Here is a 25,046-nt window from a genome sequence, read left to right as displayed (position 1 = left end):
ATTTTGGTGGAAGGTATCCTATTAATCATAGTCCTATCTTTTCTGTATGTTTGAAAATTTTCACTAAAAAAGTTGAGGAGGATAATAAATAAAAGAAAATCCCCAGATAGTATATTTTCATCATAAAACTCATTTTCAAGAAAATTCATACATGGGGGAAAATATATGAGAATTCTCTAAATAAGCAAAGTACTGAAGTAAAACTTTCTGGGCTTATGGTCCGCAAACCAAGTACCCAAAACTGCTGAGACTAGGAGTCTGTGTGTACGTACCGGTTAAAACATGGGGAAACAGGATCAGTGAAATGTTTATAAGGGTTTGCTCTGGAGAGAGAACCCATGCAAATCCAGCAGAAATACTGCATACAGCCGGTACATGTCATCTTGTTACATCCATCTAATTTCTGGTGGGAAAGACAGAGAAAAATATCAAGGCTACAAAAGCAAAAGAGAAATGCACATGACAAAATGATTTGGTACAACATTCTCCTTGTCTTCTCCCTTTTCTAATGCAGGGTGGAGATATACAGGTAACACACAATGATAACTATGAATGCCTAACTCGTTTGCATTACAAGTAAAATACAGAAAACACTTAGCAGGTGTTCCTACAATTAGATACTTAGCAAAACCTCTTCTGATAAACAGTAAATACAAACCAAACATGTATAAGTGAAACACATAGTTAGATTAATATTAAAATGTTTGGATTTAATATGTGGGATTTAAACTTTTTACGTAAATCTAAGTAAACATTTGGTACCAAGTCCCCCATTCTGTAAGAGCTGAGGCATGTCAGAAGTGGTTAAATAGAAGGCCAGTTTCCTTAATGGAGTAACTGGGGCATCACCACAAGGGTCAGCTCAGATATGATGGACTGGAACAACAGAATCAAATGCAAAGACATATTTCAATTTTGAAACATACTAAGATTTTGTCAAGAAGCAGTAGATGTATCTATCTATCTTGACTCAGATGTCTCCATTTCATAAGCAGGCACTTGTAAAACAGCTATTAAATTCCAGGGTATATAGTTGGGAGGAGAAGTCAGGCTTGATTCTTTTTTAGTCAGGCAGATGAGTTAAGAGTTGACTGGAGCTCGAGTATGGCCTCTTTATAACCCACTCAATTTTGAGGTGGATATAATGTGAGAACAACTGTCACCGTATGAAAGCACTTTGAAATGGGAAGCCTACATACATTTTAGGTCAATAACAATATTTAGTAGTAAATTTACATCGTCCAAGTTAAGAAAGTTTAATAAATACCAAAATGTGTTTTCTTAATTAGGCACAAAATTAAAAGGCTTCTTGAGGAAATCGTAACATGCTTGCAATTAGGTTTGCCTCCATGTCTGTCCCCAAACCTTTACCTCAATGGGAGTCCCACAACATGGGCAGCTCTTTGAGTTCTTTTCTAGCCACTCCTTACTTTCCATCTCTTCCAGTGCCTTCTGAATCACCCTCTTACCATACCTCTGTTCCAAAAACCTTTTATTGGCCTCATCTGCTTGCAGGTACTCATTTCGTAAGTCCATTAATTTCTCTAGAAAGTGAAATGGAAAATTAACTTTTATACAACTTGTAATGCTGACTAAAAACCATTAAAATTGGCCATAACCTTTGACTACTCAATAATGCTATTCCTGGGATTTCATCATAAGGAATTAATCCAAAGTAAAGTTACATATAAAAATGGCAAACGAATTAAATGTCCAAGGGAATAATTATGTGTGGAGCCACTTAAGATATAATATTTAGTTATTAAAACTTATAATTAGGATGGCTACAACTCAGTTAAAATACTCATTATGGAATTCAGAAAAAAGCGTATTTAGGTTGTAACTAGGTAAAAATTACACATGCATGAAAGACAAAGAACAGACAGGAATCCTCCAAGTAGAAAAGCTGGACTTGTTAAAGGTGGCAGAATAACAGCTTACCTTTTTCCTTTGCTTTTAACTTATTAATGTTGATATTTTTGTGCAACTAGTACAACTAGTAGTACAGTTTAAGACTGACTTATCTAAATGACACAAAGGTTGAAACAGATGCTGATTTTCTACTAAATCAGCATCATTCACCATTTGATAACAACAGGCCTACCAAATTAAACAAGAGCACCAGGGCAAAGACCAGCTATTCAATTCTGTATATAAAAAGAAGCCAGTGAATAAAGTTTACCACCCACAGGAAACGAAAAGTCCCTCCTGTCAACTTTTCCCCTTAATACTCTTCAGTCTGGTTTCTACTGCTTTATCACTTAACTCAAATGGAATGGGCAGCCATTCCCAAAGGCTTTAGTTGTAGACTTTTGTAGGCTTTTGCTCACAATTCTATTACCTTAATTTTTCAACACAATTAATTAAAGACCTCTCTCAACAATGTTCTAGCTATGTTATTAATTTACTTTCCTCACATTATTTAGAGGTGGACATCTTCCCTCTAAATGCAGTAGACATCTTCAGGGGCAGAATTCTATCTGCACTTTTGCTTCACTTGTGAATCCCTTCTCTGTGCTGTTCATTCCCATGACTCCATCACTTCTACTTAGATGTAGCAGACATGTATTTTTTTATCCTGTCACTTTTATCTCCTCTACTAATTCAAAACGTTTTTGTGTTCCTAGACATCTTAAGGACAAAGGTTACTGCTCTAATGTTCTCAAAATAATAAAATGATTAGTATATCATATATTTTGTATGGTAATATCAAATATATAGATATAGAGACTGAGAAAGAGGTTCCTAATTTTGCTGAAGCCCCCAAGTCTATCTTTGATTTCTTCCCCAAACACTGTGAAACACCCGAAATGTACTTCAGCCTCTCAATGATAAGGATACAGGAGTCTAAAGTAAAGGCTAACATTATATTCTGGTGAGTTCTCCATCCCATCTGCCTATAACCACTACAAAACTCTGCAACAGGCAACTGGAAGTACTGTATTTACTCATTCTCCGCTCAGAGTCCCTTCTTAGAGATAATGACACTGCTAACAATTAATAACTATAGTAATACTGGCATTACTAGTTACCATTTTGTGGTTTAAGACTTAAATATAAGACATAACACCATAAAACCTCTAGAAGAGAACACAGGCAAAACATTTCCTGACCAAAGCAATAGAAATAAAAGCAAAAATAAACAAATGTGACCTAATCTAACTTACAAGCTTCTGTACAGCAAAGGAAACCGTAAACAAAATGAAAAGACAACCTATAGGCTGGGAGAAAACATTTGCAAATGATGTAACCGACAAGGTCTAAATTTCCAAAATATACAAACAGCTCATACAACTCAACAAAAAACAAACAACTCAATGGAAAAATGGGCAAAACAACTAAATAGACATTTCTTCAAAGAAGACATCCAGATAACCGAAAGACATATAAAAAGAGGCTCATCACTGCTAACTATTAGAGAAATGCAAATCAAAACTACGATGAGGTACCACCTCACACACCAGTCAGAATGGCCATCCCTAAAAAGTCTACAGGGGAGGACTTCCCTGGTGGCACAGTGGTTAAGAATCCACCTGCCAATGCAGGGGACACGGGTTCAAGCCCTGGTCTGGGAAGATTCCACATGACGCAGAGCAACTAAGCCCACGTGCCACAACTACTGAGCCTTCGCTCTAGAGCCTGCAAGCCACAACTACTGAAGCCCGCGCACCCTAGAGCCCGTGCTCTGCAGCAAGAGAAGCCACCGCAATGAGAAGCCCGTGTACTGCAACAAAGAGTAGCCCCTGCTCGCCACAACTAGAGAAAGTCCGCGTGCAGCAACGAAGACCCAACACAGCCAAAAATAAATAATAAATAAATAAATTTATAAAAATAAATAAATAAATAAAAATAAAAACTAAAATTTAAAAGAAAAAAAGAGTCTACAGGGGAGTTCCCTGGCAGTCCAGTGGTTAAGGTTCCATGCTCCCAATGCAGGGGGCACGGGATCAATCCCTGGCCAGGGAACCAAGATCCCACATGCCACACATCAAGGCCAAAAACCCCCAACAAAATAACAAACAAGTCTACAAATAACAAATGCTGGAGGGGGTGTGGAGAAAAGGGAACCTTCCTACATTGTTGGTGGGAATGTAAATTGGTGTAGCCACTATGGAAAACTGTATGGAGGTTCCTCAAAAAACTAAAAATAAGAGTTGCCATATGATCTAGCAATCCCACTCCTGGGCATGTATCCAGACAAAACTCTAATTCAAAAAGATACCTATGTTCACAGCAGCACTATTTACAATAGCCAAGACATGGAAACAACCTAAATGCCCATCACCAGAGGAATGGATAAAGAAGATGTGGTATGTATATAAATACAACAGAATATTACTCAGCCATAAAAAAGAATGAAATAAGGCCATTTGCAGCAACATGGATGGACTTAGAGATTATCATACTAAGTGAACTAAGTCATAAAGACAAATACCATATAATATCACTTACATGTGGAATCTAAAATATGACACAAATGAACCTATCTACAAAACAAAAACAGACTCACAGACATACAAAACAGACTTGTGGTTGCCAAGGGGGAGGGGGCCTTGGGGAGAGATGGATTGGGAGATTGGGGTTACCAGATGCAAACTATTATATTTATATAGAATGGATAAACGACAAGGTCCTACTGTATAGCACAGGGAACTATATTCAATATCCTGTGATAAACCATAATGGAAAAGAATATAAAAAAGAATGTATACATATGTATAACTTAATCACTTTGCTGTGCAGCAGAAATTAACACATTTTAAATCAACTATATTTCAATAATTTAAATAAATAAATAAATACACAAACTAAACAAAAAATAGTTACTATTTTGCATTTTCCATACATTAGCCCATTCTCAAACTATGGTTAAGTACCAGTTTTTTTCCCTCACTCTGTCAAGGACCAGTACTTTTGCAAAATATAATCAAATGAATTTTTAGAAAAATGAGGGTAAAAAGACAAAAAATATAAGCCTAAATTTTTATTAGATTTGACTGCCATAAAATTTAGTCAGTGAATAGCGATAGCAAAATCATTATTAAAGTTTCAAACACTGACTCTCAATTTCTGTATTTACCTTGTCACAGACCAGTATAACAACTATAACAACTTTAAGTAGCACTACAATAGGTCATTTCAAACTTACAATAACCTTATGAAGTAGCTATTATCATCAGCCCTTTTAGTTTGAGAAAGACTAAGTCACCAAAGTCTAGTCAAATTGATGTCCAGGGCCCGATCCCTCAAACCTCAATCTAGATCAGAAATGGCTAACAGGTTTTACCTCCTGTGACTACCTCAATAGAGGGTGGCCTTCTGAAGCACTGTGTTGAGGAAGATTCTGAGGCCTCCCTGGGCTCACTGAGAAAGCACTTGATGACTGATCAAACATGTGTACAGTGGAAACAAGAGTGATGGCTTAGATGCTCTGCATCTGCCGACCAGGATCTACATTATTCCATATTCATAGACAGAAATTACCCTGTCATTCCTTCCCTGGAATGCTCCCCCTGATATCTGCGTGGCTTGTTTCCTTACTTCCTTCAGGTCTTTACTCAAACCACTTTGCCAGCAAGGCCTCCCCTGGTTTTTCTAAATAAAATCCAAAGCCCCTTCCCCTTCAAAACACTTCATAGCCTGTCCCTGCTTTATTTTTTTTTCCCTCTTCAGCATTTACCACCATCGAATATTCTTATTTATTTTGTTTGCCTATCTCCCCCATTAGAATGTAAGTTCCATGAGGGCATTTGGTCACTGCTGTATCCCCAGAACCTAGGACAGTAACTGACTCAAAAGTATGTGTTGAACAAACACAGAAGAACACAATTCTTCCAAACTGAAGAATTGAAGTGATGTCTCTTTTTATTTCCGGTGAGTGGGGGGAGGCGGGGGGAGCGCTGGGAGACTGAGTTCACACAGTTACAACCTACCTGCAGTCACCTTACATGGAGAAACCCCATGGTAGGTCAATCTGCATAAAGTACAGAAGGCAAAATTGCAGCTGGAACAGATGCCCATTGTGCAGCCAGGCTCCTGCATCACAGGCAGCTGGCAGGATGGGCGGGGGCAGTACACCACATCTGCCATCAGGTCCAAGGTAGACTGGAGGAGAAGGCGGTCATAACGGGCAAATAACTCTGCTTCCACTAGCTCTTTGACCTGGAGGGAAATAAAAAACATCACAGGTTTGATGATTTCCCAACCAGTTCTGATCCTGAGGAGATCCTTAGGAAGCTAGTGTAAACCAGAGGCACATAAACTAAAACTCTACCTTCAAAATCAAACCAAGTTATGGGAGGTCTACATCTTGACTGAGATGGTGGTTACATGGGTCTACACATGTGTAAAAACTAAGCAGACAGGGGGAAGGATGAGCTGTGACAGGGCGAGAGAGAGTCATGGACATATACACACTAACAAACGTTAAGGTAGATAGCTAGTGGGAAGCAGCCGCATGGCACAGGGATATCAGCTCGGTGCTTTGTGACCGCCTGGAGGGGTGGGATAGGGAGGGTGGGAGGGAGGGAGACGCAAGAGGGAAGAGATATGGGAACATATGTATATGTATAACTGATTCACTTTGTTATAAAGTAGAAACTAACGCACCATTGTAAAGCAATTATACCCCAATAAAGATGTTAAAAAAAAAAACAAAACTAAGCAGACAGTACACTTTAAATGAGTACATTTATGCCTTAATGGAGTTGACTGGAAAAAAAAGGAAACCAAGCAAGCTGTCTTTAAAAGTCTGTAAAACATTTGGTTAACTATTCTAAGAGATAACCCCTCCAGATCCCAACGTCACATAAAGACAGGGTCGTACTTCCCCCACCTAGCAGATATACAGAGTAAATCACCAGAATTACTTTACTTTTTTAACTGCTCATCCCTGCGGAGGACCACACATTCCAAAGCCAGCAAAGGAAGCATTTACATTTGCTTAAACTAAGATCATGGCATTCTTGATGGATACAATGGAACGACTTGTGGGCTGGCTCCCAGGCCTCAGACCGCCCTGAGGAGCCCTGTCAAGAAGCTCCTGAGGAAATGTCTCCCTTTGTGAGAGAGAATTAGGGGGCGGCTGTCAGCAGAGTAAAAGAGTTACCTGACCAGGCGTGGCCACTGAAGGGCACTCGGGTTCTGGGCAGTTGAGGCACTGAACTTGGCCATCTCTGATCTGGATTTCAAAGTAGTCCTTGAGACAGGCTTTGCAGTACACATGCCTGCACTCCAAGAAGTACATGCACTCACTACCCAGCTTCTCACAGAAGCAGATATTGCACAGGAACAATTTACTATTAAAGCATTTTATCTGTTGAGCCTGATCGAAGTCCAAGATTTCCTGGATCAGACTGGACAACGATTCCACATCCTGCACGGCTCTCTCGTCCACAACTTCCGCTTGGTCTACATCAGATCCAGCAGCTCCTCCAAAATCTAGCTCTGTGTTGGAAGAAGCTTGAGCCATCCTCCTCTGAACTTTTTTCTGAGAACCCATCTTGAGTTCAAAAGGAGAGACAATATTCAGATACGCTAAGGTCTCTTCTTTAAGAAACTGCATCCAGGCAAACAGGACCACGCTGCCGCGGTGTTCTTCCCACAGGTTGTCTAAGTGCTTGCAGAGAGCAGACAGCTAGGGGAAAACACATGAGGATGCTGGTAAGTTTGGAAAGATGACGATGCTGTCAACTCCTGATTTCCCTTGAAATCTTTTTAGGTCAGGGTTTTCTACCTCCTAACATGATTTTTCACTTCTGCGATAAACTGTGCTGCACAACAGCATCGGTGTTCTTATCGAAGCACTTCTTAAACTATTCAGCAACACGAGCCACAGTAGAACACAAGGTAGGAAGCTAAAAGAAGTATCATTAAAACAAGAGAAACAGCAAGACTCTACCAAATGCAGAACTAGGTTTACATACGAGCCACTGCAATGGGGGACTTTTTCTGTTCTTTATTTTTCTTCATGTTAGTATTGCTACCTCGTGTAGGAGAAGAGATCTAGTTCTAAAATGAACTATTTCTATTCCTTGGAGTCCTAGCCCTGTAGGTACCCTACAATAATGATTAGGAAAAGAACAGTTTAAAAATACCATCCAAACCTTAAAATTAATTCTTTCAGTCGTATCAAGAAGCCACCTCGTGCGAAAGAATCACTAACAGAATCTAACCTCAGAGTCCTTGGTATTCAGATTTACAAGCTGATTTTAACTAAGCAATCTGGGCTTACACCAGATCCTGGCTAATAGAGGGAGGCAGGCTGATATTGAATCCAGACATGATTATAAGCCCTTAACATGGTTTGGCTGCCACAGGCAAAGTTCACATTTCCTAACCTAAGCAACCAAAGTTTAAACTATTTTGACTTTTCCTCCTTAAAATTGGTCTGTTCATGGGCTTCCCTGGTGGCGCAGTGGTTGAGAGTCCGCCTGCCGATGCAGGGGACACAGGTTCGTGCCCCGGTCCGGGAAGATCCCACATGCCGCGGAGCGGCTGGGCCCGTGAGCCATGGCCACTGAGCCTGTGCTCTGCAACGGGAGAGGCCGCAACAGTGAGAGGCCCACGTACCGCAAAACAAAAAAAACCCAAAAAGCTGGTCTGTTCAATTTGAAAGGCAAATATAATTAGATTTTCCATTAGAAATGTAAAATATTTTAAAGTAGAGCTCAGGAATCATAAGCAGCTTTTCTTTTTAAGGTAAACATCAAAAAATAAGCCTTCCAGATGTAAATAAATTTTGTAAATTTGAATACCAAGTGAAAAAGGACCACATTCTCTCTTCCTTACGCTGTGTAGTACTATTCACTAAACCCTATACAGGCACAAAATTAAACACATACTGACTACTTCAAGATTGGACAACTAATGCTTTTATACATTTGCATGAATATGCTTATATGATCAACCAGAAACCTGATGAAATCTTTAAAATGTAATAAATACTAAAAGGGAAGCCTTGTTCGTGAGTATTGCTTGAGCTACCAAGTCCAGTGGAGAAGCCATTCTCCTCCATCCTCTTTTCTTCTCTAGTCCCTTCTCAAAAGAGGCATCTGGGATGTACATAAATGTGAGGAATAAGGGAGGAAGAAAGAGAAGAGCATGAGAGAGACTGTGTATATATACTGGAAGAGGAATAAGGGAAAATACTAGAAAACTAAACCCACTTCTATCTACCAACCAAATTCAGTGAGGGACAGGGCCATGAATCAACTTCACTATCAACAGGTGAAATTCATGATGCCAAGGAATCAGGGCCCAGTAACAAACAAGAATTGAAGGAAGGACAAAAATTTGATAGAGAACCCTACTGTAATTTTAGCCGTGTAACATAAAATAATGAATAACCCTCTTCTCCCCACACCCTAAAAGCCAGCATTAAGTAGATGCTATTTGGCTGGAATCTGAAACTGTATATGTGCAAACATGCATGGACATAAAGTATCAAGAGCTCTCTAGAGAAATGGGACTATAAATATCTAGATAATTCAGTCAACTCTCAGTGATCTAAATGTCAAACATCTTTGATATTCTTGGGCAAATCATCCACTGTCTTGCATGTGTTGCCTCTGAGACAGATATTAAAATGTAAGGTAAAATTCCTTTTTATTCTACATGTATTATTCTTTCTTAAAGTTTAATTTTGTTTTTAAACTGTAAGTTCAATTTTACAAAAGCACTCTCATCTAAAGATTAGACTGGTGATGAGCAGGGGTGGGAATGAAAATTACATGATCAAAAAGGAAAAACTGACAGCTGTTGCTTGAGGTCAAGTAACTCTGACAGCTTTTGTCTTAATACATCAGCCTATCAATCTTCATCATGACTTCTAGAAGAATAACTGCTACTGATCCATTATCTACCCCAGAATACATTATATTAGCTTCAAGCCATATTTATGTCTCAATCAAGAGTTGAGGTTGTTACTAGAAAAAGATATACAACCCAGAGGAAATGAAGATCATAATATAAGATCTCAAGCCTTAATGAGATATCTACAGGAATCATACACATTTCTATTTGTGTGCATTCACACCTATGTGAGAGTAGTCAACAACTCTGTTATTAATATACAGACTTTTAAAAATAAAAGCACTCTTACGTTTTCTTAGGAAATATTTATTATAACTACATTAGCTCAATTTTAGTCCTCCTAACTACAATTAAATCTTTCATTTAAGGAATGGATAAGAAACTAAAAAAAAATAAAAAGCAATACCAGGGCTTCCCTGGTGGCGCAGTGGTTGAGAGTCCGCCTGCCAATGCAGGGGACACGGGTTCGTGCCCCGGTCCAGGAAGATCCCACATGCTGCGGAGCGGCTGGGCCCGTGAGCCATGGCTGCTGAGCCTGCGCGTCCGGAGCCTGTGCTCCACAACGGGAGAGGCCACAACAGTGAGAGGCCCGCGTACATCAAAAAAAACACCAAAAAACAAAAAAAAGCAATACCAACATCTAACGAAAATGAGGAGGACCTTATAGTATCCATTACAATACAGATTAAATAGGAAAATAACAAGACAAAGAGAGAAACAATTTACTCGATTAAAAATTACTCCTACTGCAATTCAAAATGATTAATCGTTCTAATTACGCCATTCTTTTCTAAAACACCAAACATTTTCAATTTATTAACATTACAATTCATGAAGGCAAGGGAAAAAAAAATGACAAAATCAAACCCATTTGTTCTTCATGCACTGAATTCAAGATCATCAAGGTAGTGTTCAATTAAAGATGATTTTTAAGTTTCTAAAGATGGATAGGAGAAATTAAGTTTCGGGTCTAACCTGAGTTGGTGACAGCCATTTGCCACTAAGTGTGAATGAAGGTGGGGCGGAGGATGGATAATCTGGTGGCAGTTCAAAGTTCAGCACAAGTGGAGGCAGAAAGCAAATGGTGTATTCAAAGCCACTATTCTGGAGACACTCATTTGAATTGCCTGAACCAAAAACAAAGATTAGAAAGGATCAGTTGGTCAACACTTGAGTGTCCGTTACTGCTGAGCAGTGCTCAAGAAAAACGTAATGCTTTGGTTGAGGGGATAAAAACCCTCCCCCAAAGCACCTTCTATTCCCTAATGTTACTTCGTAGCCGCCACCTTAAAAAAAAAAATCTTGTAAGCCCTTAAAAAAATCTACTAAGCATCATGAAATTTAAAATGAAGATACACAACTTATTCTTGTATACACTTTTGAGTATAATTCCTAACACTAATGACAAGTAATAACACAATGTTTTCTTTTGTTGTTGTTTTACAGTAGATGATTAAAGACACAATCTAGAGAAAAGGACGTTTATTTCTATCAAAGAGCCATGACCTACTTAGACCAGCATGTGCCAACTACCCATGAATCATAGTTGGGAGAATTTGTGCCAGTACAAGGATCTCTTGAGGGCAAGACACAACACACAACACTCTCACAATCAAAGTTTCATTTTCAGTTATCACACTTAATTTGTTTACTCAAAGCCTTTATAGTAGAAACATTTTAAGAAAGTGTTCACAGATGACATCTGGTACATTGGTATCAAAAGTACCAGTTTTCAACTTTTTTCTGAAGCAGAAGGTCACAGAGTAGCAGCAAGTGTCATGTGTTTATGGTGGTTGAAAAGATTCTGGAAACCAAATAGTATTAACAACCACCATGGTACTTTAAGTCTTTCCAAGTGTTTTCACATATATTATTTCATTTTCTCTTTTATTATCCCTATTTAACAGCCAATGACTCATGGCTAATGAACTGCTAGTTAAGACGATTAGGATGCATGAAATATGCAGGATAATATCCGAATTCAGTGATCAAAAAGGCAGAATCAAATTGAAAATTGTTCACCCCCAGCTCAATTTTCAATTAAAAGAGAAACAGGCATTAAATCTGTAATACTACCATATATCACTAATGCCTATAAATACAAGATGATAAATAATTTAGGGTACACTAAGAAACTGAGAATAACCTTTATTTAGAAAAATCTGTTTAAGAGAATATTAACTAACCGCTCACAAATATCTTGAAATTTTGTGGTAAGTCCAAATAGATCCTGGTTTCTCCACCTTGGACAGACTCTGCTTTTCTAAATTCATCTCCATCATAAATACTCGCCAGGGCCAGCAATTCATCCTCCTGAGCTTCTCGGTCTTCTGACGACATTTAATTTTCTGAGGAGCTGAAGACAATCATTCAAGTCAGTTAAGAACAGAAAAGGCACAGAGTTTGGAAAAGTCTAGCGGCACTGTCCACGGCCCCCCCGCACACCCCCCAAAAAGAAAGTTCCTCAAAAACAACTGCAAAGAATTAATCAATATTCTCACTTTTCTGTCAAACTAAAAATGACAGGCATATCTAATATTCCAGTAGCTCTGCAACAGTAACAGCCTTTTCCAAAAAGGAGAGTTGTGTTTCTTTTAATTGCTGACTTTATCAGTTAGGTATGATTTAAGAAAAAAAGCACAATCAAAGAAATCACAAATTAGTTTGACTTGCCCACTGAACTTCGGAAAATGCCTTGCTCATAAAAGTAGTCAAAGTATACTTGATATGCTTAAAAATAAATGAATTTTTTAAATCCACAGCAATCTCTAGGACAGGTTTTCTCAATCTCTGCGCTACTGACATTTTGGAACAAACAATTGTTGTGGGAGGTTATCCTGTGCATTAGAGGATGTATATCAGCATCCCTGGCTTCAACCTACTAGATACCAATAGCATCCCTTTCCCTCAAGAGTTGTGACAGTCACAAATATCGCCAGACACAGCCAAATATCCCCCCCTTGCACAGGGAAGGCAGAAGAAAATTGCTCCCAGTTGAGACCACCCTACTCTAGAGAATGTTACAGGGACAGATACTATGTAAGACAGATAACTGAGGAAGTAGCAAAATAACATTAAATTTTTGAAACAATAATGAATTTTGTCAAATCAATTGTAACATTTATCATTTTTTAAGGTAACACCAACCGTGAAAATATGCTACAATTAAATTGTACAATGCTTTTTAATCACAGCAACTGAAAGATGCGCCACACTATCAGATAATTTAAATGTGCAAAAAATATGTAGTGAGAATCTACGAAAATTACTTTAATAAAACCACCACCAAAATTACCATTCTATCAATTAAAATACTGGACTATAACTGCATTTGCAAATATGCTCCCTCTTGGCTGAAATATTTTTCTAAACTGAAATGCACAGAATTGAAAAGTTAGGACATGGTTTTTCACATTATAAAATACTACAAAACTTAGACAAATTCATTTAAAATAATTCCATTTTCAAAAAGTACGTTTTTCCAGCAGATGATAACAGTTCTGCTTGAGCTGTGTCCCTAAGACACAGTGACATATTCTATTCGAGGTCAGTTAGTACCTGTTAATAACAACCAGAAGAAAAGGATATTAGCATTGCAGTCCGTATTTCAGCTCAGTTTGGAACTCACGCAAATCTCATTTATTCTCCAGATGATGGAGATGAGACTGCTGAAGCTGGATAAGAGGCCAAGATGTGGAACTCATACTAGGTATACTACAGAAATCCTGCCAATTGCAGAAAAAAAAATACAAAAGATGGTGTTAGGACCCTCTCCAAATTTAAATTCTGAATTTCCGTTACCATCACTTAAATCAAACACATCCTAACACACAGTCAATCCTAATCTACAGCTGCATATTACTCTCCTAGGTCAGCCTAACTGAGGGACGTGGTTGAACGGACATGTGCATGTCCCCAGTAATAAGAGCGCCCTTCTTATCTGACTGCCTTCAGCCCCAGGAGGAGCTGAGGAGAAACACTGAGGTCCTATGAGAGGACAGTACAGCATGCTCCCATAGCAAACGACTTCCTGCGGTTTTCTTGATTTTGTTTTTCCTTTCCTCTTCTGCTTCCTCTATTCCTTCACTTCCTATCCCCCTCCAGTTTGTCCTCTTGCCTGCTAATGAATTAATCCTGCCAGGGACACTCAACATTAGGTTAATTTAAGCAAGACAGCAGGATATTTGAAAACAAAACAATAAAAGCGCGCACGCACGCACGCACGCACGCACACACACTTTTAAGTCCTATTCTAAATGCTTTACCAGGCTTCTTAACTGGGAATGAAGGAGAAGGGGAGAGTGGTCCATAGATGGGTTTTAGAGAATCCTATGAACATCATAATATTATATGCAAAAAATATGATATAAAACCATAATTTTAAAACCAAATTCTCAGATGTGTGACTCCCAAATAAGCTAAGAATGAAATTCAGGATTAATTTACATTTACTGAGTAGTATTACTATGTACTATACCGTCTTTTCACATTACTTAATTGTAAACAATTTTACCAGGTGTAGTACATGGTGATAATGTAATTAAGCTTTTTGTTTCTTCCTGTTCAAACATTATACATGGGGTGAGATGAATTTATAGTTTCTGGTTTTAGATTAGTGTTCTCTACCTTGTCTGCATGGTAGAATCACCTGAGAAGCTACTTTTAAAATCCCAATACCCAGGTGATACCCCAGAGCAATTCAATCAGGCATCAGTAGCTATCCAAGCTCTCCACGTGATTCTAATGAGCAGCCAGGCTTAAGCTCTACTCCAAGCTGTTTGAAATCGGCAGCTCCTCATGACCTACCCCACCAGACCCCAGCTTCTGAAGCTGCCACTGGGTCCCAGTCCCTTAATTCAGATCGCTGACCTAGATTTCCTTCTGATTCTATCCATTCAGCTTTCAAGACCCATATCCAAAGCCCCTATTCCACGTAAAAATTTCCAATTAGATATCATATGTCTTTCTTTAAAAATCCAGCAAACTTTTCTACTGTAACTTTCCTATGATATTGTCACAACCCACCTTGCATTACAGTTCTTCCTCTGAACTTGCACTTCCTCTCCTACCAGACCGCATTAGCTCCTTAAGGGTGAGGATCAAGTCTTTTGCATCTGCGTATATTGTTCTCAGCATCTAGCAGTGCCTTACATTAGACACTGGAAAAAGTGAGAACTGAATTGGGGTGAGATGCAGTGTGCTCTTATGGGGGACTAGAATCAAGGTTCAGTGACAGCGTTGCCACATCCCACTAGGAGCAGGTTGGGTCGGTCGTCACAATAACCGTAAGAACAGTCACTTAGGGAGCTCTTGCCGTGTGTCAGCCATTGTGCTAAGCCCTTTAAATGCATTAGCTCGTTACAGTCCCACAGCCCCAGGGAGCAAGTCCTGGCCCTACTTCCATTATACAGAGAAAAATGACATTTTAAGTCCTTGCTGGCCCAAAATCACACATCTAATACATAACTAAACCTGGATTCGGACCACCCTGTTTCCCCAGCCGTAACACGGGAACGAGAATAAACCCCGGTGCCACGACACAAGAGAGAATTCAAGTTTAATATTACTTTTGGCAAACCGGAAACCGCTACATCAGTGAGGGAAGGCCCCTCCTCCTCCGGGTTTCCCTTGGGCCTGGGAAAATCCTACTCATACTCCCAGGCCACACCGTGCGGGCTCCAGCGCTGGGGTCTGCCCTGGCTCCGGGCTCAGCACGCCGCTGCCGGTGTCTCCACCGCTCACCGCGGGGTGTGGAGTCCTTGTTTGTGAGACTCACCTACAACTTGGGGGCAGGCCCGAGCCCTGCTACCTGCCCCGGCGCTTGGATACGGAGGGCGCTGCACGGGTGTGGGCCGGCCCGGGGCGTCCCAAAGGAGCAGGGCCTGGTCCTTCCCCTTCCTCCTCTAAGCGCCCCGTGGGTCTTAGCCGGGCCGGGCTGTGGGCGCCCAGTCCCGGGTCTGGGGAGCTGAAGCCCGCTGAGCAGTCCCGGCCCGGCCGCCCTTCTCTGCCTCGCGCGCCCGGAGCGCAGTCCCCACCTTACCTTCCGGCTGCCCCGCCGTGCCGGGCCCGACAGTTCCGCCCTCCACCCTAGCTTCGGATCCCCTCACCTCCACTCGCCGGCTCCGCCTGGAGACGCCCGGCTCAACCAGCGTACCGCCTCTTCAGTCTTCGGAGCTGTCAGCTGAGCGGCGCGGACCTGGCTGAGAGTCCCCCGCGTGAGAAGGGCTCGGGCCTGCCCCCAAGGCGGCTCTGCGCAGCCGCCTTGACCGCCCCGGCCCCTCGGCCGCCCCCCGCAGGTCAAAGGCGGCGCTGCAGGAGCGACCATCGTCACCCGTACCGCAGCCCTGCACACTTAATAAGTATGCCTCTGGAGAAGTTGACACAAATGCAGATTCTGGGGCCCCCTACCCAGGGGGGTCCTTTCAGTACTTCTGTGACAGTGTCCGGAAATTAGAATTTTTACCAGTCCCTACAGATGATCATGAGGCAGCGATCTACCGGGGGGCAGACGTTCCTATAACAATCCCAGACCTGCTCCCCCAGATAGACTACGCAAGCCTCTTCTCCCTCCTCGGATCCCGGCCTCAGAAATGCTGCCCATCTTTCTGGCACCTCCACTATGAAGGCATTCACTTATTGTTCATAACAGTAATAACTACCATGTTTACTAAGCATAGGATGCTTCAGGCCCTGTGCTACGTGCTTTATGTAAATTTTCTCTTTATCTTCACTGTAACCTTATGATTTCGGTACCATCTGTTATTCCCACTTTACGAGTGAGAAAACTGAAACTTAGAGAGGTTCAAGAATTTACCAAAGGGTACACGATTATTAACAGGCTGAGTGGGAGTTAAAATTACATGTCCCCTACCTCATGCCATATGCAAAAATTAACTCAAAATGGATCAAAGACCTAAATGTAAAAGGTAAAACTAAAAAACTCTTAAAAGGAAACGTTGGAATAAATCACGAACTTGGATTATGCAGTAGGTTCTTAGATATGAAAAAAAGCACAAGAAACGAAAGAAAAAGTAGATAAATTGGGTTCATTAAAATTAAAAACTTTTTTGGCTTCCCTGGTGGCGCAGTGGTTGACAATCTGCCTGCCAATGCAGGGGACGAGGGTTCGAGCCCTGGACTGGGAAGATCCCACATGCCACGGGGCAACTGGGCCCGTGAGCCACAACTACTGAGCCTGCGTGTCTGGAGCCTGTGCTCCGCAACAAGAGAGGCCACGACAGTGAGAGGCCCGCACACCGCAATGAAGGGTGGCCCCCGCTTGCCGCAACTAGAGAAAGCCCTCGCACAGAAACGAAGACCCAACACAGCCAAAAATATTAATTAATTATTTATTTTTTAAAAAGAACAGTTTAAAAAGAAATTAAAAACTTTTGTGCTTCAAAGGACATTATCAAGAAAGTGAAAAGACAACCCACAGAATAGGAGAACATATCTGAAAATCATATATCTGATAAAGGTTTAATAACCAGAACATATAAAGAACTCCTACAACTTGACAATAGAAAGACCAGTAACCCAATTTAAAAATGGGCAAAGGATCTGAATAGACATTTCTCGAAAGAAGATATACAAGTGGTCAGCAAGCATGTGAAAAATACTCAACATCATTAGTCACCAGGGAAATCAAAACCCTAATGAGAAGCTACTTCATACTCACAGGACTGCTATAATTAAAAGAAAAAAAACAAAAAAAACAAGCCCATAGATACAGAGAACCATTTGGTGGTTGCCAGAGGTAGGGGGTGGGCAAATTGCGTGAAGATACAGCTTCCAATTATAAAATAAATAGGTCATTGGGATGTTATGTGCACCGTGGTGACTATAGTACATAATACTGTATCGTACACGGTATTTGAAAGCTGCGAAGAGAATAAATCTTAAAAGTTTTCCTCACAAGAAAAAAATCTGTATGCATGGTGACGGATGTTAACTAGACTGATTGTGGAAATCATTTCTCAATACATACACATATTGAATCACTGTGATATACCTGAAACTAACATAACGTTTTATGTAAATTACACCTCAATAACAATTTTTAAAAAGAAGACAGATAATAACAAGTGTTGGTGGGAATGTGGAGAAATTGGAACCCTCATATGTTGCTTTTGGGAATGTAAAATGGTGTAGCCACTCTGGAAAACAGAGGTTCTGCATTTTCATTTTGTGCTGGGCTTCACAAATTACGATGCTGGTCCTGCACCCAGGAGAAAGGAAAAGCGAAGTGGGAAAAAAAATCGGGCACTGGAAGAGCTTATCTGACTGCCACAGAAGGGAAATTTTTGAAATGCAAATAATCAGCCCTAATTTTCTGTACTGTAAATCTTGACCATTACAGAACAGAAAACTAACTACCCCTGTAATGGACACCAGAACCAGAAATATACTCCTTAAAAACGTAAAGGAAGGAAGAAGACTCTCTGAAGCCATTCACTAATATCACTGTTCATGTTTAGCCAAAGGAAATAAAATCAAGAGAGAAATGCATGGCAACCGTACCGCAGAGTGCTTGGAGGTGAGACCACAAACACAGACAGAGACCTCCCAGATGCAAAAAGTGAGGGAGCCGAAGAACCAGGTCGGGAAATTCTCACAAAGTCGGAGTAGGAGGTGAATTGTGACATCACATCATGACTTCATGTCAGAGGTCACAGGATGGAGGGAATAGAAGGGAGGATTTCAAAGCAGTGTTAATAATTTGGATGAATGTTTAAAGTGGACTAAGCATTCAGAGTCCAGTTTGGAGGTCAGGATTGGATAAAGAGAGTTTTCTACTTAATTTTCTTTTTAGACTCCATAAAAATAACATTTTTGTATCTTTGGTTTTATGTGACTGGCGTTATGTCGTTTGGTTTTAAATTGAGCTATCCCCACGTGCCCAGCCCTTCACTGTGCTAAGCATTTTACACGCATTGTCCCATTTAAACACCCAGGACCCCATGACCAAGGTAATTTTATCTCCCCATTTCACAAATCAGGAACTTGAGGCACTAAGGGGTGAAATGATTTTACCGGTGTCATTCAGTGGTGACATATAGTATCAGGACCAATTCTGCATCAGTCTGACCCTCTCTTAGAGCCTGTGAAAGAACTAGGGTTTGTTGAAACAGAAATACAGAATAAAATCATTCTGGCTTCAAGAATTAAAAGGGGAGGCCCTAGGAAAGTCAGGATTACAGTTTATGACATCATGATAGGTGAGAATGAAGATACAAAGAGAGAGAGAAAGAGACCCAACGCCATACCCCGTCCCCAGGGACACTAGATGATGATGGAGTCTAGGGCTAGGAGAGGATGGGGTGTGTGACCTAGGCCAGAGGTCAAGACCCAGGCCATTGGGTAGAGATGCAGGAGTAAGTCACAAAATATGTCTGGTCTTGTAGGGACCAGCAGGCTTCCATCAGGAACTGCACTGCTTCCCGTCCATCACTGGCATCCAAATGGTGTCCAGAGACTTTGCTGAGCTCATCCCACCTGCCCAGAGGGGACAGCCTCCTTTTCAATGGCCACCACTCACAAGCACCCCTGAAACAAGCCTTGACGTAGGGAGGGGCAGCAGTGTGGAAGGGAAAGCCCTGCCCCAACTCTGGGACAGGACTGGACAGTGGTGAGCCCCACCTCATTACAGAAGTATCACTGCTGGTCTCCTGTCGTTATGTATTTGTTCACTCTGTAGATCTCAAAAAATTTACCATTATCACCTGGGAATCTGAAAAATTGGTGTTTCTTTAAAACGGGGGCTTCATCCTCAAAAAAAAATTGAGAGCTACTACACTAAAAGCAATTATAAATAATTAACAACTAGAGCGCTACTCATGTCCCATGCCCCACTCTAAATGTTCTGTATTGACTAACCTAAACCTGACAGTAACCCTGTAACATATTACCATCATCGTCATCCCTATTTTAAGGCTAAAGAGACTGATCACAGAGAAGTTAAGTGGCTTGCCACTGTCACACAGATAGGAAATTACAAAGCCAGGCTTTGAGCCCAGGCAATTGGAGTCCTGAGCCCACATTACTAACCCTAATGCTATGCTTAGATCAAGTTTACACTTTGCTCATGCAAAGTGCTCAGGTCTGTAAGGAGAAATAGCCAGACTACCTGTGTGGCCAGCTTCCCTGGTCAGCGTAGCTCAAACAATACCTCAGGTCATCCCAGGGTTATATAAAAACAGACTCGTAGAGAGGCTTGCGGTGGCTAACAGTATAAAAATGTTTTCTGTGCTTCTGATGCAAAAGGTAAAATTTGATTTACAATAATAGGCAAAGAATGATCATGTTTATACTTGCAAACTGGGACTTTATTATTATTCCCCTGAATAACAGTGAAAAGAGTTTTGTAACCCCAAGGTAACATGGCGCTGTAAGAAAGAAAGAGGGGTGAGATTTAGCAGCGGCGGCCATCATAAATCAGTGTATGGCTGTTTCTCTCGGAGCTCCAGGCTCAACTCCTGGCTGTCATAAACTTATAAAGGGGAGCCCCATGAGAATTTATGTAACGATGGCAGGACTCATTTTCCTTCCTGCAAGAATCTTTCTGAAGCAAGGTGAGAATTAGGCTGATTAGATTCTATGTGAAGAAAGAAAACCAAAGCAATGGAAAGGGGAAAATGTGGGTCAGCTTTAGCTATTTACCACCTCCCTTCCCAAAAAAACCCTGACCTTGTAAATGGAGAAGAACATGCTGAATTCCACCAAATCAATGAGTGGCTGGGGGCTTCCCTGGTGGCGCAGTGGTTGAGAGTCCGCCTGCCGACGCAGGGGACACGGGTTCGTGCCCCGGTCCGGGAAGATCCCACATGCCGCGGAGCGGCTGGGCCCGTGAGCCATGGCTGCTGAGCCTGCGCATCCGGAGCCTGTGCTCCGCAACGGGAGAGGCCACAACAGTGAGAAGCCCGCGTACTGCAAAAAAAAAAAAAATGAGTGGCTGGATGACCGAATAAATTAATGAATGAGTGTGATCCAGGCTTTCTCTGGGGTGGTTCTTCCAGTGTGAGAACAGTTCCATCCTAGAGTCACTGAGAAATGCTGAATACATAACAAGGCCAATCAACAGAGTCAGCCTCTGAATATTCATGCACAGATGATGCTCCCAGTCAATATGTTTGATTTTTGTGTTTACTGATAGATTTTCAAATTCACTGTGTAAACCAAAGTTCTAAAAATAAAAAGAAGAAGAGGAAAAATGAAAACAGAAAAGAACTTGTGGTAAGATCATACATTACTTCTGGATAGGATTGCCAGATAAAAATACTTATACTAAAAATTTTTCATTGTTTATCTGAAATTCAAATTTAACAGGGCACAGTGTATTTTTATTTGTTAAATCTGGCAAACTATTTCTGGGCTAATAACCCTATGTAGAAGAGAGGGCTGAAGAGAGTTATCTGGTGGACATGCCCACACCTGGGAGTCAGAAGGAAGGCAAACCAAAGGAGGATTCAGAGAAGCAGATAGAAGAGCCTGCAGAAATACGGAAGAAGAACCAGCTGTGCGCAGAGCATTGACACAAGCACGGGGGGAGGTGGGGACCAGGAGGATGCTCAGTGAGAAAGGCCTGATGGCTGTAGAGTTTGGCCCTTGCAAGGTTGTTGTTGGTGCTTCTAAGAAGTTCTATGTCAGTGGTTCTCAGTGAGGGTGGGGTGGAGAAGGGGTGCGTGGCAGAATGACCTGCAGTATATCAGAACCGAAATCTACATGCTGGAAGTAGCCCTCTCCCCCTCTGAGGATTGGGGAGAGAGACATAAGTGTTACCCTTATCAACTCAGAATTTATGTGGTCTGTTTGCGGGGGCCATGTTGTGGTTACTAAAGCACAAAATAAATTATAAATCTTTTCTTGCATTTATCTTGAAAACCACGAAGGTGATCCACAATTTACAACTATCTGTTGGAAAGTCCTTATCTTCAATCTACTTCCTTCACAGCCTCTGCCCGTTCTGTAGGGTACCTCCCTCCACAATATCCTCAAGCTTCAGCAATCCCGCACCCCCTCATCTATTTTTCCTTTTATTATGTAGATCAATTAGGCCTCTCTTGCCAGCAAAGAAGTCCAATCAACTTTCTCAATCCGGTCCCAAATGATCTGAAAGATGAAGCATTTTCAGAGAGGGGGTAATAGAGCTGGCAATTATAAAATTCTCTTTGGCAGGCTGCGAAAGAGAAAAGTATGAATTTTCTTGCCCTGTTCCTGGTATTTTGAAAAGCTTTTCAAGTGATCGTGATACGTGGACGCTTCTGAGAGATACCACTCTTAATCAAGACACAAAGCCTTTTCATTTCTTGAAAAGTCTTATTTCTTGGCAAATTTCTCCCTGCAAAGTGCATTCTTCTCTCTGCTCTTTGCCCAGAAAGAGGTGCCCTTGTGTGGGAATGGACATCTGTGGTCTGTCCCAACAGAGATCACAGAGTGCGGGCCAGGACCAGGTGACCCAGAACAGCCACTGGAGTCTCCCAGTCAATGGCCCTGGCTACACTGCCTCCAATTTCAACAAGGTCTTGCTGAAAAAAAGAGGCAGACCTTAGGTGGTCCAGTCACCTCCCCAACCAGAATGATCCTGAGGATGAAGCTTCCCAGTTTCATCAACACTGCCTTGGTGGGTGGTGATGACTATGGCCAGCGACCGGGCAGATTCACAGGGGGCCCTGGGGGTGAGCAGCCAACCCCGCAGGACATTCATAGGTGGGGCATGATCTTAGCCTTCCTCCAGCTGGTCTTCAAGTCCCCCAAGGGTCAGAGTCCCACCCTGCTGGTCTGACCCCTCAAGGTTCCTCAGGACACCAGGGATCCTCTGACCCCCCCACCCTTCTCACTGCACTCCCCGACCCCTCCCAAACAACGGACCCAAGTGTGAACAACCCCAAGGCTGGTGGTGAACAAGGCTTCACGCACCAAGCCCAAGCCTGCCCTCTTTTCAAAAAGAGGGAGGCTGTCCTCAGCTATTTCGGACCTATTTCAGAGGACTTCTGCTCCTTCAAACCTATTTTCAAAACTCAGGATGATGAAGGCTCTCCAGATAAACTCCAGTTTCACCCCCTGATGTGTGGCGGCTAAAGATCAACTGACCCTGTAGCCAAAAAGGAGGAGGAAATATTACTAAAAGGGGACCTCGTTCCCAGAGGTAATAGCCTTTAAAAGGTCTGGTTTGCTGACTTTGGACTCTTAAAGGGTTGTCTTAGCTTCCTGCCCCCAACGTGAGTAAAACAGAGAACAAGAAAAAAACCACCTACGAAATCCAAATTCAAAATTTTTCTTGGCCTGTGAGTCCATTTTTTACATCCCCGAATCCCAGTCAAGGCAACACACACACACACACACACACACACAATCAATGCCCTTTCCAGAATATAAATGTTAACACATGTAAAATCATGAATTCCATAATTCCTCCTGTGGGCGTTGGGTCACATTAGGTTTCCCACTAAGTGAAATGATTGTCACCTGGGTATAGCTCCTTCCATTGTGTTGTACGTAGCACAGGAACACGGGTCTGGAGTTGTGGACATTTGAGAACTCCAGCCACCCACCTCCCTGCCTCTGTGGCTTTCCTGCCTTTGGCCACCAGATGGCACTCTAGAAACGTTCTCAGCACCAGAGTCTCCTGTACCAAAGCTCCCCTGCATTACTCCCAGCTGGCCTTCTTCTTCCCTCTTCTCTGTTCCCTTTCAATCGACGTCCCAGAGTACAGTTGAAGGGGCTTTGTGGAGGGCAAATGTGCGTGATCTTGGGCAAGCTACCCTTGCTCAGCTTCTTCACTCCTATGGCCTGGTTGTGAGGGTGGCATGGGACGATGCAGGTAAAACACTCGGGACAAAGCTTGGCAGGTAGCTGCTATTCTCATCAGTCTGCTCAGACCCCTTCCAAAGCTCTGCATGGCCTTCAGGACAAGGTCCAAATCCTGAGCACGGGGTCCCAGGCCTTCCATCATCTGGCGGCCCCTGCTGACACCCCCAGCCCACCGTCCTCCTCCCCACTCGCACAGGCCCTCGTGTGGGACTGCGAGAAGCAAGCTCGCCCACCTCCGGCCTCTTCCATTCTGCTCCCTCCACCTGCTCGCACCTGCCCCCCCCTCACTCTTCCCCGTCCTTCAGGGTGTGTCCTCCAGGAGGAGCCTCCCCTGATCCCTAAGCCTGACTCTGGAGCCATCCACTGGACCCACTTCTTTCATTTTCCCCACCCTGGCTTGAGACTACAAGCCCCTTGGGGGTCACTTTGTCTTGCTCACTGCCTTGCACATAGTAGGATGAGTGAGGGCCAGACAGTGAGGCCGCCATGCAGGCTGACTGTCACCAGAGGGCCTGGGGCCCACGCTGGTTCCCCTTGCAGGGCAGGTAGCACTGGGCCCTCGCCCGAGATGAAGAAGCCCTGGGAAATGAGCCTTCCTGGCCAAGAAGGCGGAGGAAAAAACGTGAAGGGACAAATGCAAGACCATTTTTACCATTTGCATTCGAGGTATAAAGCCTGGCAAATAGTACAAGGTAAACTAGTCCCATGTAATGAGTGCTTTCTCTGTACCAGGCATTGCACCAAGCCTTCACTTGCATTATCTCATCAAATCCTTACCACAAACTCGGGAGATGGGTGACAGCCATGCTCTACAGAGAAGGAAACTGAGGCCCAAAGAGGTTATGTGACTTGTGCCACGTCTCCGAGCTATTGAGTGTTCTGTCTTCAGAGCCAGACTGTAGGAAACACCCCATTGGATTCAGGCCCCTTGCTATTGGGAAACCTCCAGGGGTAGAATATGAAAGGATAGGGTGTGGGAAAGAGAATACAGAGGGGAAGGGGGGTGCAAGGTGAGGCTTAGGCCAGGGAGGTCCTCAGTCGCCCCATCCTAATGGCCACAAGCCCCCTGGCCAATGGGCCTGATTGGAGTCACTTGTGTCCCAACAGGCACCTCCAGCCCCAAGGACTGAGCTGCCAACACCCATTGAGGGGAAGCTGGCCCTTAACTCCCATCACTTCAAAAGGTTTACAAACCTCTGGACTCAACCTCAAGGTACAGTGCGAGACTGGACAATGGTGGGGGCAGTGGATGGAGGAGGAAATGAGAAGCAGCAAGTCACCTCAAGGCCACCCAAGCCAACTGCCCACTCGCCCCCCTCCTGGCCTCACCTCTGTGACGGGACTCTTGGACATGAACAGCAGTGGGAAGAGAAGAATTGGAGGAAGGGAGGGAAAGGGAGAGGAAGGTGTGGGAGAGGGAAAGG

General features: G+C 42.6%; 1 protein-coding gene across 8 annotated transcripts in view; it reads right to left on the bottom strand.

Moving 5' to 3' along the window:
* The window catches only part of RNF14 (ring finger protein 14), a 44,777-nt gene that overhangs the window by 4,781 nt on the left and 14,950 nt on the right, over positions 1-25,046 (bottom strand). Inside the window, exons 1-8 of one of the 8 annotated variants that reach the window (XM_079918821.1) lie at positions 15,921-16,047; positions 13,372-13,538; positions 12,000-12,169; positions 10,789-10,940; positions 7,109-7,636; positions 5,934-6,162; positions 1,372-1,544; positions 273-403 (exon numbers count right to left, since the gene is read on the bottom strand). In XM_079918821.1, the coding sequence (XP_079774947.1) occupies positions 273-403; positions 1,372-1,544; positions 5,934-6,162; positions 7,109-7,636; positions 10,789-10,940; positions 12,000-12,153 (1,367 nt within the window). In that variant the 5' untranslated portion in view covers positions 12,154-12,169; positions 13,372-13,538; positions 15,921-16,047. Of the gene's footprint in view, positions 1-272; positions 404-1,371; positions 1,545-5,933; positions 6,163-7,108; positions 7,637-10,788; positions 10,941-11,999; positions 12,182-13,371; positions 13,539-15,589; positions 15,793-15,920; positions 16,059-20,499; positions 20,716-25,046 lie in introns of those variants that run through there. The other 7 variants (XM_079918822.1, XM_079918824.1, XM_079918819.1 and 4 more) reach the window with 7 other exon arrangements.

The sequence above is a fragment of the Stenella coeruleoalba genome (genome assembly GCF_951394435.1).
Source record: "Stenella coeruleoalba genome assembly, chromosome: 3".
Classification (NCBI taxonomy): Eukaryota; Metazoa; Chordata; class Mammalia; order Artiodactyla; family Delphinidae; genus Stenella; species Stenella coeruleoalba.
Note: the sequence above shows the minus strand (reverse complement) of the source record. Positions and strands in the feature narration are given on the sequence as shown.